General features: G+C 27.8%; 1 protein-coding gene across 1 annotated transcript; it reads right to left on the reverse strand.

Moving 5' to 3' along the window:
- Positions 1 to 263: 263 nt before the first annotated feature.
- Positions 264 to 16,037, reverse strand: LOC113387822. The gene is made up of 6 exons (XM_026625198.1): positions 15,886 to 16,037; positions 10,739 to 10,921; positions 4,964 to 5,041; positions 2,679 to 2,816; positions 2,445 to 2,541; positions 264 to 474 (listed from the first exon to the last, which is right to left on the reverse strand). The coding sequence occupies exons 1-6, from the start codon at positions 16,013 to 16,015 to the stop codon at positions 324 to 326; spliced, it is 777 nt and encodes a 258-aa protein (XP_026480983.1). The 5' UTR covers positions 16,016 to 16,037; the 3' UTR covers positions 264 to 323.
- Between the last annotated feature and the right edge of the window lie 2,062 nt (positions 16,038 to 18,099).

Here is an 18,099-nt window from a genome sequence, read left to right on the forward strand (position 1 = left end):
AACAATTTTAATATAGAAATAAGGAAACATGTATGTTCAGAATAAATATTGTTACTTCAATCGACGCTAACAAATGCTATTTAATAAATCGTGTAACATTAAAACTTCAACTGCGGAATATATTTTGAGAATTAATGATTCATATCCTTGTGTAAATAACAAATTATCTACATTCCTTTGGCAAGTTTGAATATATATTACTATCGTGAAGAGAATGGCATCATTATCTTTATCTTTCCATGGATTTAACATTGAAAATAAGATCTAGTGATATGTATTTATATAATGCCATTGTATAGATAAATCTCACAATAAAATATTTATTATCGCCCCATTATCGTGGGTTCGTCGGCCATTCCCAGTTCGTCTAAGCCTTGTTTGTTTTTACGTTTCTTCGAATACATCAGAAATGCGATTCCACTGCCGAAATTCACTATCAGCACCAACCAAGCGATGTAGAAACTATATCCATAACTGAAATAAATTTGACTCTGGTTAAAATTATATTCTAATCTTTTTGTAATTCTAGATTATATTCTATATCATTTATTTTTCGCAGCGCTTGCAATCGTTACAAAGTCAATCAATAAATGATATTTTAAGCTTTTTAGTAAAGTACTTCAAGTACATTATAGTTGTACTATTATAATACATTATTCAAAAAGTTCACAGAAGTCGTTTTTGTAATTTAAAGTAATCCTTCGTTTATGAAAAATCCTTTGTCTTGAATACAAAACAAGAGTTTTTTTACAAAAATTATTATATCCTAATATTGTTATATTATACATATTCATAAACTTTGGTGATGTGTTACACATTTCTGACCATAAAAGTTATTAAAATCCATTTGGGTGTTTATTAGGGTTTGTCGGTTTGCAAAAACCGGTTTTAAAAAACGTTTTTTTTTGTAAAATTATGGAATTCGAAAACCGGTTTTTTAGTGAAAAAAGTTGGTTTTTGCTGTATAAATGAAAAATGACAAATATAGCCAAATATAAAAGATAGATGAAAGCGTTTTGATTCTTGAAATCATATCGGTTCAATAGCACTGTATATCTTATAAGTCTGGAATGGTTTCCAGAAATGTTTTGTATATATTAATTTAGATTTTTATACCAGTGTATATATTAATTTAAATTAGTGTGACTTCTTCTTGAAGAAGTAACTTCCACTACTCAAACTTTAAATAAAAAAGCCACAAATTAAAGAAAAAACTTATTATATTAGAATTATTATATGAGGCAAGCATAATTTGGTCGCTAGTATGAGAGTATTTTCTATTTCAAGAAATTTTATGAGTGAACAAAGGACACATCTAACAATAAGTTTTTTGAAATCATATTATATTAAACAAAAAACAATTAGAATGTTTAAAATTAATTAATTAAAATTTCTCGAAACAGACAATACACGAGTTTAGCTTAATTGTTTTTAAAACTAAAATTGATATTAACAAGTATCAACATGTATCTAATATTTATTTATTTCTTTTTTAATTTAATGAATGTTTTTTATTTAAAATTTCTCTATCATAAAAATATTTTCATTCTTACATGTGAAAATGATGAATAATGAATAACGAATAATTATTTCCAAAGTTATTTAATAAAGATAAACTATTATTTTTTAGTTCTACTAATTAAAATTAAAATAATTTTGTTTACTATCCATAAAATTGAACAATACATAAATTCTGTTAAATACGGCTCTAAATCACACTAAATTTGCGGATAAATTACAGAATATTCGAGCAAACATTCATTTTTTATATAAAATTCGAAAACCGGCTAAAACCGGTTTTTTAGATAAATTAAAATTCGTAAACCGGTTTTCTGAAATGTCGGTTTTTGTATAACCTCTAGTGTTTATATCTGTTGTTTTTTCACAATTTTTTATGTTGTAACACTCGCTTTTTCCTTATGTAATTTGATTTAATGACTAATCCATCGTATTTAAGGATTAAGGATTTCCATATAGACAAATGTTCAAGTTACCATTTAATTTATTTCTCTTCCAGCTAGCTGGTAAATTAACAAAATTATGGCTGATCAAAATTAGCACAATCATACCCCTAGTTTCCCATATAGAATAAACTATTTCAATTTTTTACTATTATTATAAATACCATCATTCATTCTTAAGATAATTATTAATATTGTCATCTTTGTGTAATGTTTTTTATATTCAAAGTACCTTAACTGCTAAGGAAAATTTGCAACGTCAAAAATTAAATTTATAATTGCACAGATTAAAAATCTTATGGATTTCCTTAAGCGCTACGCACCAGTTTTAATTACAAAACTTCTTGCGTTATGAATAGTTTCATAACAAAATAGATAATGCATAATTAAAGTTCTTCCATTCCCTAAGATATTTTGCGAACTATGAAACTACGCTTAAATAATCATAATACGGCATACTTATCGTTAGCAGTATATACTTACTAATTAGACGCTCCTTTAGGATATATAAACTTCAAGTTCTGTTTAGTATATTCAACTGACGAAATTAAAACTTGGATCACAACCATAACGCAAGCAGCTGAAATTAGACAGATAAGTAACTTGGTGGATATTGCACATAACATACCTAATTAAACTACAATTTAAAATATAAATTTTATGCAGTAGTTTACAAGAAAAGCGATTTTATAAAAACAATATTATAATTATACTCACCAGATATAAAATGTACACCGCCCGCCAATCTTTTGAAAGTATATCTTGGATTAGCAAAGGTATACATACTGAATATAGTTCCTATTATCATCACTATCAAAGTAATTATTACAAACGAGACTTCTGTGCGATTATAATCTGAAATATTTATTAACAGTTTAAAAATTGTTTATAACTAGTGGTGAGCTAGAGGCTTGTTGTAATAGTTTATATTTAAATTAATATATCTTGAGATCCATTGATTATGTTTCAATAAAATAAATATTGATGATTGCTTTTAGTATTCCTCTAGTTAATCAAGTAAGAATACTTCCGCAACTGTGGTTCATTATTTCACAAATAATCAGTTTCAAGAATTACTCCGGACAAGTTGTAACATCTACCAGGGCAAGTAGTTACGACAAAGAACGACAATAATACTCTGACAAATTATTAATTCCATTTTTTTTTAAAAAAAAGTCTCATAAATCAACGTAAACTATAATTATTATTATATTACAAATTCAAAATATAGCTACTCCTGTAACACAATATATATATAGTCCCATTTTACAAACTATATATTTTACTTAATCTTTCTAATTGAAACAGTAGGTAATTTTTGTATATTGCAACTAGCCCCAAGGTTTTGTTTCAACTGACCCCAGGTGTGTGTTTTTTGCAATAATCAAAATAACTATTTAAACAAACATTGTTGAACATGCTTAAAAATATGCAGTCGATAATAATAATGCAAATCAAAATGCCTGAGGTATTTTAATATCGTTTAAGATCCTATTAAAAAACACCTGTTACTAGTTACCCCTCTTACAGATAGTCCGTAGTTCCTCTTTACTTCAAGTTTTTCTAAATAGCTAATATCATTCATTATATAGTTTCTCAATAATAAATGACAATAAACTGTTCAAGTTTTTATTTATAATTATATCTCTTGCTTTTCATACATTTTCAATACGTTAATGATTTAATACATTAACATGTTTATTACTCAGTTTTCTAATTATTAAAATTATTAAAATTGCAATAGTAGAATTGATTTTTGCACTTGTATGTATTTAAAAATTTGTATGAATATATAAATAAATTTAAATTTTTGTTCATAATTATATCTACTTTTATAAAATATAGATTTCCCCCTTTTCAAGAACTTTTAATATTATTCACATTTTTTGCTGCTAATGCTTTTCATACATTTTCAATATTTTAATGATTTAATAACATGTTTATTACTCAGTAATTATTAAAATGATTAAAATGGCAATAGTAAAATTGATTTTTGAACTTGTATATATTTAAAAATTTGTATGGATGTATAAATAAATTTGTTTTTAATAGTTTCTGAAGAAGATAACATCTTGTATCCTCTATATGTGGATATTATTGTAAATCAAAAATAAAATAAACAATTGTTGTGAAAAAGGAAAACTTTTAATTCAAATAACAAATTTGTGAAATTTATTATCTTAACACATTATGCTATTAAGTTTCTCTTTATAATAAACTATATTACTATTTTATAGGAGTCATATCATTATATTTTTATACAGCCCGTATTACACTAATTAATATTATGATATATTGAATATTTCAATGATATTAATTGTTCAAGTTTATTAACATTTTCCTTAAAAACTCATTGAAAAAATATTTTAAAAGATATTAATTCTGTTGAATTGGTGTAAAATCTCCTTCTATTTATAATATTATTAATGTAAATTTAGATTTTGATAAACTTTTTTAGTGGTTTCCTAAAAATATAAGGAATATAAAAATGTATATTGATTAAATATTTTACTATTTCCAAATTTTAATCTCAACCTCGACCATTTTATAAAACAAAATTAATTTTAGCAGTTTTAAAACATTGATGTTTATTAAATTAATATATTTTTAAGTACATTCAAAGTTTTGTATATTTAAACATTAAATTTGTTTTGCAATTTCAAAACGTGCTGTTTATAAATTTTATTCATATTATAAATTTATTCTGATTTTTTTTGGAATAGGAGGGCTAGGACATATAAAACGTTTAAATAAATTAGAAACAAAATGTAGAGAAAAATTATTATAGACAATTATTATATTTTATTAAAAATAATTGCAATTGCATGCGGGTATCAGATTTATTTAAAGAAATATTTCACTAATATTTTTCAAAGTCAACGATCTATACTATAGATGTGTATTTATAGATTATACTCATATAATTGTAACATTAATATTTGTGTTGTGTACATCATCAAAGCTTTGGTAATTATTTATTAAACAATTACTTTTATACTTACCTAAAATAGTATCATCTATGGAAGGATCGGCTTTTATCTTCTGTTCCGTGGGGAATAGTTCATGGTATACACATCGTCCTGTAAATAGAAAATATATTTTTAATTATATCGTCCTACGTCTAAGAAGATCAAACAAGATTAATTATAACTGCTTTGATACGAAACACACCGTTTTCTATTATTTTAGTAAATATATATTCATAAACCACATCAAATGAAAATGATATTTTTCATTTCTCATACAAATAAGGAATATGTAACAGCGCGACGGGTATAAATAGTGATTTTCATTTTTTAACTTCCCGAAGGAGAAGTTTATGTTTTCATCAAAAAATCCGAATTGCTAATTTTATGTTTTCTCGACGTTTCAAGCCATTCTGAATCGAATGAGACCAAATTTGGAAAAAGTATGTGTGTGTGTGTGTGTGTGAACACTTTTTTGCCGTAAATCGACGTTTTCTCAAAAACGGTTGGACCGATTTCAAAAATTGAAAAGCCATTAGATGTATCTCGATGAGGACTAGCGTTTCTAAGTTTTGTGCGACGATCGGCCGAGCCGTTTCTATGTAAATCGCAGAAATTTTTTCCACGTTTTAGCCCGCAATTCTGAATCGATTTTGAAAATTCAAAAACTGTTTTTTGAAACATATTGGTTAGGAACCGACCTGATTAGTTTTTGGTAAAGATCGGCCGGGCCGTTTTCTCGTAATAAAGTTTAAGAAAAAAATTGACAATTTTTATAATTTTTTTTGACGGTAGATATCAAGGATCATACTAAAATAATACGGTCCTATGACAAGTCGTTTAATTTTAAAAATTCTTCAAAGTTTGCAAAAGTTAGTATCGTTTTTTGGCATTTGTCAAAATTATACCTTTGATCGACGTTTTCTCAAAAACGCCTGAACCGATTTCAGAAAAGTCCACATTTTAAGCTCATTTTACCGAATCGATTTTGAAAAAACAAAAACTGTTCGAAAGATATTAGTTAGGAATAATACTGATTAGTTTTAGGTGAAAATCTACCAAGCCGTTTCCTTGTAATTAATTGTTCAAAAGAAAATTAAGCCGATTTTTATGGAATTTTTTTTGTCAATATATATCGTGGTCTTATAGAACTTACTAAAATATTACGGCCTTACGACAAGTAGTTTAATTTTAAAAATTCATCAAAGTTTGAGAAAATGAGTAATTCGCGATTTACTTGGTATAACGCTAGAGTACTTGGCCTCAATGCACTTGGTTTATGAAAATTTGGTTTTAGAAATACTCCGAGTTAATGCGTTCGTTCGTTTTCAATTATGTGTAAGTTATCTTTTAATCACTCATTTTTATTAATTAAGTCAATTAATTACACATATCGGGAAGTTCATGTAACTTGCCTCATGGCAAAATACCAATATCAACTAGCTTAAATAAGTTTTATCACATTTTTGTAAAGTATGTCTAGCAAAAATTTTAGGGAAACAAAGCTTATCAACATCTTCAATCTTTTGCTATGGTGATGGAAACTTATTTTGGCCATATAATGCGCAATTATCTTGACCATTTCAACTTGTTATTTTACTTTTAATTCATTATTGTTGATCAATATACTTTCATCATTATTGATTTGATTCAAATCTACAACAGCCTGTATATCGACATTGATATTTGGCACAATATCGTATTTTCATAGATAAATTCTTCTGAAGAGAAACAGTATCTTCAACTCCATCGCTTTTATCGACTATGAAATCAACTTTTCGTTACTTGAATTTTCAAAATTATTTAAATATTTTATAAACTTTTATATCATATTTTTTGTACAAGGGCATATTAATCACTCTGTTAATCAGAGTTGAAATTAACAATACTCGACAAAAATTATTTTAATTCTATAGCGTCATTAGTTATAGAGTTTTTTATGTAGTAACTCGTAAACGCCTTTTACTAGTTATATAACCGCAAATATCTTCAAACTAAAAAAATATGTTAAGCAATAATTCAATTCATTCTATGTACTAATAATTATATTTATTACTTTTACTTATTCCCGATTATTGCACATTAGATAAGACTGGCTTTAATCTTATTTTAGTCTTTAAAAATACTACTGAAACATATGCATGGACAATTAGCATAAATTCATTTTTTGAAATAAACCTGCAATTGTATTATGATTAAATATAAAATAAAACTAAATCATAAATAACTATGATAAGGATTACAAGACAAAACAGGTGTATAAATAAATAGCTGACGTGATCAAGAGCGTCACCGTCTGCATGAATGACATGAAATCACATTTGCAAAAGATCATATTTCCACTTTCTCTTCAGTTTTTATCGAAGTTGGCAAGAGGAATTGTAGTTTTTGTTGTCGTTAGACGTGATTGTGGACTTTAAATAAATCACTTGTGTAACACTGAAAACTAGGTAACAGAAAAATAGGTAAACATTATTATTTTCATACGAGTAACGAAAGTGAATGCAACTTGAAAATTCAATGCCGTTGAAATAAAGTTCTACGTTTGTAACTCGTTTGTCTCAACTTGTGTTGGTATTTTTGGAAAGACAAAGTTATATTTTTGGACTTAGCTCTTTATACGGCCTTTCGCTATAACGGCCCTCTTTAATTAAGGTACGTATACTATAACGGCTTTTTTTTCTCTATGTCGATATGTTGCGCAATCTCGGTTTTGAAGATTTAAACGAATCTGATGTGCTGGATCTACTTGCAGCTGATAGGGAACCCCTTTCATTTGAGGAACTCATTCAGTTGCAAGCAGAGACGGCTAATGATGCTATTGATGAAGATACAGAACCTGTTGTATCCAAACAGCTAACATCAAAAATCATGTCGAGCGCTTTTTCATATTTTGAACAAGGAATAAACATCTTCCTTGAAAACGATCCTGACATCGAACGTAGCGCTAATGTGTCTCGAGGAATTAACTCAGCTATTAACTGTTATAAATCACTAAAGGAAGAAATAGACAAGAAGGCAAGGCAAATTTGTTTTGCTCCTAGTCTTAAAAGTTGTTTAAGCAACTTTAGACAAATTTTTCAAACCACCAGCGCAAAATAATGGTGACAGTAATCTGTAGGTTTTAGTTGTTTCATTTTCATTTAAAAATTATGTAATGTTTTTGAAGTTTTTTATTTTATGTAAAATTTATGTTCTTGTTAAATATGTTTATAATTTAAACAAAATAAAAAATAAAATGCATTTTGAATGATAAACCATATTATATATTTATTAAATTTGGAACATTTAATTTGTATGAATACGTATTAGAATAATTGATTCGTTATACGGCTTTTCGCTTTACGGTCAAGTCTCGCGGAACGTATCTAGGCCGTAAAGCGAAGTTTGGGTGTACATTGATTTCAATAATATATATTAATAGTAATTGTAATTTTAATTGATGCAATATCTTCAAACATAGAACAATATCTTATATATAAAAATGGACCGCAAAATGTGTTGGTAAGCGCATAACTCAACCACGCCTGAACCAATTTGGCCAATTCTTTTTTTTAAATGTTCGTTGAAGTCCAAGGATGGTTCTTACGGCGAGAAAAAAACGAAAAATTGCCGGGAAACCCCTAAAAACAGCCCTTTTCTTTTTCTCATACAAACGTTTTCTAACTAAAACGTAGAATCAATTTGAGCTTTATTACTATTATAAAAAGTTCATATTAAATTACAATCACTCACTGATAACTTCTTTTCAACGATTATTTGGATTTTGATAAATGTTTCTGAAGTTTGTTAAGGAAAATTTTTAGAGTGTATGTGATTACATAGTACTAAGAAATAAATGAAAAAAATTGCAAAAAACGACATGTCGTTGTTAGCATTGAAAATAAATAAAAACTATCATCTGCCAAAAATTTCAATTTACTTATGAGCCATAGAATATGTATAATAAATTTATGATTATAAATGAGAAAATGAAATGTCTACATTATCATTGCCAAAAAGCAGCTGAGATGTGCCACAAATTAAAATAATGCAAAATACAGTATATGTATGGCAGATTGAATTATACACATATGAACAAATATAACAAATTAATTCACTTAAAATATTAAATTAAGTATTAATCAGGGCCGGTCTTACCTTTAATGCAATGCATGCGAAAAATACGAGCGCACGCCTTAGTGGGCGCCAACACAAGAGTCGGACACAATATTGTTTTTTTTTTTTAATATATAATTTCTTTGCATCTTTTACTAATCTTTTCACAATATTTTTAAAATTCGTAAAACTTTCACTTTATAACAACAAATGAGAAAGTAAAGATGAATACATACAATTCGGCCCTCACGATATCAATTAGGAGAAGTTTAAGATGCAATTTTAGATATCTTAAATAATAAAAAATTAAATTATATTAATCCAACATGAAGTAGGGTAGAGCGGGGCTAGTTGAGCATAGGGGCAAGTTGAGCAATCGAAATATCTCGAAAACTATTCACCGTCCGTTTAGGCATCATATGGCGGAAATATAGAGGTTTGGGAGAAATAAACATCCCGCGATCGCTAGTGGCCGCTGGACAAATGAGTGAGGCTCACGGGCGTTTTGTTTCTTTTGAGACCAAAAAGTAAAAACGTAATTCATCACGAGTTTTCGTCTGGTTTAGTCAAATATTATTTATTTTTAATCAGGTAAATGTTATTCTTCAATATAATTATAGTACTTTTAATATGCACAGAAATTCTGGCTATAATTCTCACGGTTTTTTTATAAACTCACTTTTGTTTTGAAATTCTGAGTTGGGGTTAGTTGAGCATAGTTGCTAAACTTGTTCTATATAAGACAATTATCATTAACTTCCAGAAATTGATTATTATTTTTAAGATTTAAGCTGAGTCTATGAGTAATAATATAAAGAAATAATGATATTAAACAAAAATACTGAATATAATGATAAAATAATTCCTACGATACGATATTGTTCTTTCGTTAATTATTCAAAGCAAATTACTATAAGTTTTGTTTTCTTTGTCAATAAAGACTATAAATATAGAACTGGTTATTAAAAACTTATTTTATTTCATCACTAATCGACATTGAACCTATTATTTCATTATACTTTCTTAGTGCTCAACTTGCCTCACCTATGAGATACATTGAGCATACTTGACTTTTTGCATTTAAACAGCTGTAACTTTTAAATTTTACTTATTACCAAAAAATAGTATTAACACTTTTGTTAAGCGATAAACAACAAATCCATTAAGCCGTATAGCAATTTATTGAGACTTTTCATTGAGGTGCTACATCCGTTTAAGTAAAAATTTGCTCAACTAGCCCCGCCCTACCCTACCAGTGTTATGTTATGGTTATGGTTATTTTATACCGTTCAAAAGACTTCAATTTCCAATATAGTGTGGGAATTGAGACTCATCATTTTATTTAAAGCAGATCTACATTTAACATCGCTCTTATTATAAACGTATATGCATTTTGGCGTGAAGAGTAATTTAAAAAACAATAATTAATACTTTTAGGTAAACGGTAAATATTAGTATTTTATATTAAAAAATTGTAGACATGTGTACAGGACAACGTCTGTCGGGTCAGCTAGTTTATTATAAAACAAAACCTGTTGCAAAATATATCTAATATGCAACATGCGTCCGAGGCCTACTTAAAGTAAATATTCACATCAATTTCGTATTTCATGAGCTTTGTGTACCAATAGTTTTGATTAATGAAAACATATGTGTCGAAAGAAGTTATGATGATATCTCGACTAAAATAATAATAAAGATTTCAATACTCACTGAAGTGTGTGAAGTTGTACTTCAGATCATCCGTTGAATTGAGCAATATCGGTGGTCGTTCAGCTGTCAGCGTTAGGTTTCCCGGCACGCCGGGCCAGCTGACATTCAACACGTGTCTACAGGTCGCAAATAAACCAGCGTGACTGTTCACAAAATATCGACCGCTTTGCGGAACAAAGATTCCTGAAATGATACATGTTATTAGAAGATCTATAACATTAGAAGGATTTCACATATATTATTGAGTTGATAACTGTATTCAGTTATTTACAAATTTAGTTTAACATTGCACGTTTGTTTTTATGGGCACCAATAAATTGTAGAACCCATAAAAATATTATTCTGATTTTTTTCCATTTAACATTTTTTATTGTTTGCATTTTACAGCAATCAGAACTATTACATGTTCTATAAGGCTGCATTAAGCACTACTTATTACTTAAATAATGTAGGAGAAGTACAGACAAAATAACATTGTGTTTTGTTTTTTAATTGCATTTATTGATTATGATATTATAACCATTATTAATAATTTCAATTCATTTTTGGTTCATCGACTTTCTGTAAGATAGTATTTTAACTAAGAACCTACAACTTAGGAAATATCATAATATAATTATTAAGGAAAAATATAACCTATTAATAAAACATTTTGTCCATATGATAAAAACATATAAAAATTCCAATTTATAACAAAGTTTCACAAATAAATCGTTTTATCCTCTTTAGGACATTAGCACATAAAGCATCAACTCAAAGGGTACAACTTTTACTTCGTAATCAATCTTTCAGTTCAGAACGGAAAAAAGGTTTCAAAAAGGGGGATCTTTTGGGATGTTTTTAGCAATTATTTCATATATACTTCTTTCACTTTAACTTTATATACTATCAGGTAAATCTTTGACGAATTTTCTTTTTTGTTGGGTCTTTAATGCTTACTATGTTAAAAAAAATAGTACTATGTCATTATGTCCATTGTGTAAGTATGCCATTTAGTCCAAAATTGGATAAAAATAAATAACTAGTAGGAACTTCCTGCAGTGTAACAAAATGTTCGAGGAATATAAAATGATTTCATATAGATTATCATAAATACTGCTACATTGTATAATACTTATAACAAATATATAAACAAAATTACAAAGTTAAAATTATTTATTTAAAGTATATAAGTGAGCTTTAGAACTTTATCCAGAATTAAAATTAAAATCTGAATTATTTTCGATAACAATAAAAATTTATTTAAAAAAAACTTGAAAAAGAATTGGTAAAACAATTTTTTTTCCAAAAGCAATTATTTTGTCAAAACAAGTAGAAAGTTTTTTGAATCATTCAAATCGGATGCTTAGATCTCTCAAAAACTGCCATTTTTCACATTTAGCTCGGTATCTCCAAAACGGCTGGACTTGCCTTTGCCAAAAACTTATTATCACTTCTTCCTGTTATTACAAATTGAATGAATTTTTAGATCACTCAAATCGGCCTCATTCTCACAAAAACTCAATTTCTATTTTCTGCACTCTTTGCTCCGTATCTTCGAAACGGCTGGATCTGTTTTTGCCAAAAACTAATCAGCACATCTCCCTATCAATAGGAATCGAAAGTTTTTTTAACCATTCAAATCGGTTCATCCGTGCGCCCGAAAAAAGTGGACGAAAAATTGTATCCATACATACATACACACACATCCATTTTTAAATAAAACCTTCAAAATGTGAAGAAATGTAAAAATTTTCAATTTCGATTTTTGTACGATTACAATAACTTACCCGGGAAGTTAATTAATCAACTTTTCACCAAGCTCCGGATTATTTCAATAAAATAGATTGTAGCACAAGTGTAATCACTAGTTCTGGCAAAAGTTGATTGATTTCAATTGAAATAACTGGTAAATAATTTAAATCAATAAATAGGTCCCAAAAAAACAAGAGAAAAACAATCACAAAAGAAACTTTTCATGGCGCGATACACTTTTGAGCTGATTATTGCGACAAGACTGAGACAATGACGCGCAACATCTGGCATGATTATTAATATGGCTTTCTTCATGTTATACAGTCGCGGAAACGTTAATAAAACCATCATAATTTTATAGAAGGGATTTTGTTCGTATTTTCCCTAGTATAATTTTGATATATTAAGTGTTCGGTTGTTATATTATTGTGAACTATAATGGCTAACCATATAATTATAGCATCCAGTGATGAAGATAGATAGTTTTGACAGATACATTTGATTTGTGTAAGCAAACATTATATAAATTTAAAAAAAATTAATGGAGTTCTTAGTGCAAAAGACATCTTAAAAGGCCGGGTGTTTCCAAAACCAAATTCTCTCACATATATATTAATGTAGTAAACAAAAAGGATTATATAATCATGTAATGTATGTAACAAAATAATAATGATTATTATTAATTATAATATTTTATCCAGTTAGACCTAAAAATATTATGTGGTGGGGTTCTAACCCCCGAATTGAGTTTTTTGTCTTTAGGAGAACTTTTGATTCAAATCTCAACGCTAAACTGTTCGCCTGTGGGTAAACCCTACGATATTAATTTTGAAAGCAAATAGATAATATATTCTTAAAATCATTACAATTAAATATTGATTAGTGGTGCAGTCTAACCTTGATTTTTTCACTTCTGGTGATAAACTGGATCTAAGTACATATTACAAAAATTAAAAATTTTATTCTAAGCCCTAACGCGATTTGATACATTTTTATTATATAATCGTGCATACAACAATGTGAAAAAATATCTAACTTAGACAATTCATTTGACACTATTTGTCTTCTACCGATACATAGCTATTATTTATAGTATCATAGTAAACCATTATAATTGATATTAAGGGTCTGGAAAAAAATAAAATAATCCATTCATTAATTAGCATATGTGCAATTGTACGTTCCAAGCTTGATAATAGATGGAATATTTCATAGCAATAATTCCCATGCGATAGAGAAAGTTTAACAAAAATTTCTGAAATAATTATACATGAGAACACAAAAAACTATTCTAGAACGTTACTTTAAAGATGAATTTAACATATAATCTTTTGCCTGACACACGCCGTTTTACTAAGTTGTATTGTATTATATTGTATTTTGTTCTTAAACAAGTTTTAAAATAGTGCTATAAATTATCCTCAAATTATTAACCAGTTTTTAACAACGTTCATAGATTCACTTCACGAACTCAAACATTTTTCAAGTATCCTATTCAAGAATTAATAGTCTATTAAATCGCATGTAATACTAATGTCTTCTAACTTTAACTCAATAAATAAGATTCATGTGACATACCCAATTTTAAATTTTTAAATTTTTTTCTTAGGTAAATCAAATATGGATTTACTACGTGGAATTCGTTGGAATTAATTATGGCTTCAATAAACACTGTGTTAGCATTCATTTAATATATGTATTTTTCAATTATTTTGTAATTTACAATTGTCATATTGATTTTTCCTTTGCGTTTTTATTCATTGTCTGAAATTTTTGGCGATTTTTATGAATTTTATTTAATAGTTGTTTTATTTCTAATATAATAAGGAATGCTTAGTTATTGTTGCATACCGATTATAATTTAAAACTTGAAAAAGTGTGAGATTTCTTTCCGAGCTTCGAAAGTGTCTGCTTTTTATAATATCTGAAACATGTTTTTTATTTAAATACATTTTTTTTGTTAATAGATTATGTTGAAGAATTTTTTTTGCTTATTTATTTATATTATTTACTCTACTTGGCTAATTTTCAATTACTATAAATGTAATGCATTTTACTTATATGTTAGCTAATGATATTAATTGCAACTGTAATAAAAAAATGGTAAAACTGTGAATTCCATATATAACATTTTTTGTTTTTATGTCAATTTTTATCACAAAATGATAAAATTCACTTTTGAAATAGTAGTTGCTTTTTTTCTAGAAATTAAATCTAATAATTTCATTACAGTTCCGTAGCTAATTTGCGCATTAAATTATTAATATTTTGCACATTTGCATTTTTATATAATACATGAGCAAGTGTATCAGTAATTTAAAAGTGCAATTAAATACAAATTTTTCGAAAATATTATCTGATTTGTCATAATTAAGAATAATTTTAAATAATTTATCGAACAAGATATTCAAAATGTATTTTCATCAAAAACAAACTTTCTCATTATAGCTTGTATGATAGCGAATTGTTTGGAGTGAGGTTTATATATTTATGAAAACAGTAACGTCATGTTGAATTAGAACTTATTAATCAGCAATTACTTCATTTCTATAATGAAGTCTAAATGCTAATTACAATGACAAACCGATGATGTCATATTTGAAGTATGACTCTAATTATATTATTGTTTTTAGATATTATACATATTTTTATTGTTATTATAAATATATAATTTATAATTTATCATTATATAAATGTGTATAATGGTTGACGCTAATAAATGTGTGCATCACGAGTGTTACCATATTACTAATAAGCATTATTCAAAATGGTTATATGATGTATTTATTTTTACTTAAATGCCATCTTGTACATTAGCAAATAAGTTTTACTTCAATCGCGTGTGAACCTTACGAGAACTCTTCTTTTTATTAATCCTGTAATTCTTGCGAAATAGTGCTTCATCATTTTGTCTATTGTATAAGTAATTTTGTCCAAAATTGAACAGAAATGAATAATTAATCAGAATTCCACCAAACATCTGACTATTACAATAAAAATCCTGGAAATCACCAGTACTAGCATAAGTTAGATAATTTTAATTTAATGAATAGATCCCCCAAAAACATGAGAAAAAATACTTTTCAAGGCGCTTCAACTGTTTACTGCGTCAAGGCTATGACAATGACTCTCAACATCTGACAGTATTTTTATTATGACTTTCTTCATGTTATACTCTCAAGAAAACGTTAATAAAACTATTCTATCCATATATACCATTTTGTCCGTATTTCCTAAATTTTCTAAAATTTGTAATGTTAAATATGCTAAAGGAGGAAGACAGATTCCTGAACTAAATATGTGCTTGTAAACGATTAAACTGAATACCGAATAAGTTTTAAATTTTATATATTGTAATGATTGTGATGAGTATGACAAAATGTGTGTAGAAATGCAGATTGTGATTATCTAACCTTCTCCGCCAGAAACGAGCACCCAACTGTCCGTCGAGAAAGCAATTACCCAGAAGAGTACGGCGAGTCCCACTGCACCCGTGCAGCCTAGAAGCACCCGCCGTTCATAGACTATAGTGTCTATCAGCATTGTCCGCCTCTCCCTGCCCAGTGTGGATAGCGTTGCGGTAGACATTTTAGCTACTGTAACATACATAGAATAGGATGAGAACACAAATAATAGATTGCGAAAATAGAATTTCTTCTGTGCCACCACCTTTGTGCTCTGACAAATAGGTCGCGTTAATGAATTACCCAGAACACGGGTTAAATGTAAGAAAATCTGATGTAAGAAATAGTCGAGAATGTATTGTATAGAGTAGGTTCTGGACTATTTCTCAGATTATGTGCAAATTCATAATGGAAAAACGAAAGATTTGCTTATATTTGTTTCATGTAGTATATAATAAATTTTATATATTCTTTAATTGCAAAAATTAAATTAACTAGTTGGTAATGGTATTTAGCCTTGAGGCAAGTTACATGAACTTCCCGATATGTGTAAATAATTGACTTAATCAATAATAAACAAATTAATTTATAAGTGATTAGAAGTATTCCGAGTGAATTTATTACACATCATTGCAAATGAACGAACACGTTAACTTGGAGTATTTTCTATAAGCAAATTTTCACAAATCAATAATTTTTATAATTGAACCAGTTTTCGTGGGACGTTAATGGTTTAGTATGTTCATTAAGACCAAGTAATCTATCGTTATACCAAGTAAATTATCTAATTTTAATTTTAACAAACGTCAACAAAATTACTCATTTTTTCAAACTTTGATGAATTTTTAAAATTAAACTACTTGTCGTAAGTCCGTAATATTTCAGTAAGTTCTATTAGACCATGATATAAATCGCCAAAGAAAGTTTCATAAAAATAGGCTTAATTTTTTTTTTCAACAGTTAATTACAAGAAAACGGCTCGGTAGATTTTCACCTAAAACTGATCAGTATCATTCCCTACTAATATCTTTCGAACAGTTTTTGATTTTTTAAAATCGATTCGGTAGAATGAGCTTAAATGTGGACGAAAAGTTTAACTCTTTTTCAAATTATAAAGAAACGGCTCGGCAGATCGTCTCATAAAACTGACAAACTATAGTGCTCATTGAGATACATCGAATGGTTTTTAAATTTCTGAAATCGGTTTAGGCGTTTTTGAGAAAACGTCGATGAAAGATCTAATTTTGACAAATGCCAAAAAAAAACGATACAATTTTTCCAAACTTCGACGAATTTTCAAAGTTAAACCAATTGTCGTAAGGCCATAATATTTTAGTATGTTCTATAAGACTATGGAATCTACCGTCAAAAAATAACTAGTTGGAATTGGTATTTAGCCTTGAGGCAAGTTACATGAACTTCCCGATATGTGTAAATAATCGACTTAATCAATAAAAAATAAATTAATTTATGAGTGAATTTATTACATATAATTGAAAACAAACGAACACGTTAACTCAGCGTATTTTCAAAAAGCAACTTTTCAAAAATCAACAATTATTATATTTGAACCAGTTTTCGTAGGATTTTAATGGTTTAGTATGTTTACTGAGACCAAGTACTATATTGTTATACCAAGTAAATCGTCTAATTTTAATTTTAGCTAACGACAAAAAAAACTACTCATTTTCTCAAACTTTGATAAATTTTTAAAATTAAACTACTTGTTGTAAGGCTGTAATATTACAGTAAGTTCTATAAGATGATTATATCGCTAAAAAAAATCCATAAAAATCGACTGAATTTTTTTTTCAACAGTTAATTACAAGAAAACGGCTTGGTAGATTTTCACCTAAAACTAATCAGTACCATTTCCAACTAATATCTTTCGAACAGTTTTTGATTTTTTAAAATCGGTTCGGTAGTATGAGCTTAAATATCGACGAAAAGTTTAACACTTTTTTTCAAATTACATAGAAACGGCTTGGCAGATCGTCGCACAAAACTGACAAACGATAGTCCTCATCGAAATACATCAAATGGCTTTTAAAATTCTGAAGCCGGTTCAGGCATTTTTGAGAAAACGTCGATGACAGGTCTAATTTTGACAAATGCCAAAAAATGATTCTAATTTTTGCAAACATTGAAGAATTATCAAAAAAAAAATCACAAAAATCCTCGATTTTTTTTTTTAACTCTATTAAAGAAAACGGCCCGGCCGAT

This window comes from Ctenocephalides felis, unplaced genomic scaffold, assembly GCF_003426905.1.
Source record: "Ctenocephalides felis isolate EL2017-DRISC unplaced genomic scaffold, ASM342690v1 CF-g0.4_SCAFFOLD_03572, whole genome shotgun sequence".
Classification (NCBI taxonomy): Eukaryota; Metazoa; Arthropoda; class Insecta; order Siphonaptera; family Pulicidae; genus Ctenocephalides; species Ctenocephalides felis.

Excerpts from the sequence above, each read along its gene's own strand:
- LOC113387822 (XM_026625198.1), bottom strand. The coding sequence starts at position 16,015 with ATGCTGATAGACACTATAGTCTATGAACGGCGGGTGCTTCTAGGCTGC. Across the intron at positions 10,922-15,885 it reads GCTCGTTTCTGGCGGAGAAG|GAATCTTTGTTCCGCAAAGC; the intron begins GTTAGATAATCA and ends GTATCATTTCAG. Across the intron at positions 5,042-10,738 it reads GTACAACTTCACACACTTCA|GACGATGTGTATACCATGAA; the intron begins GTGAGTATTGAA and ends TTCTATTTACAG.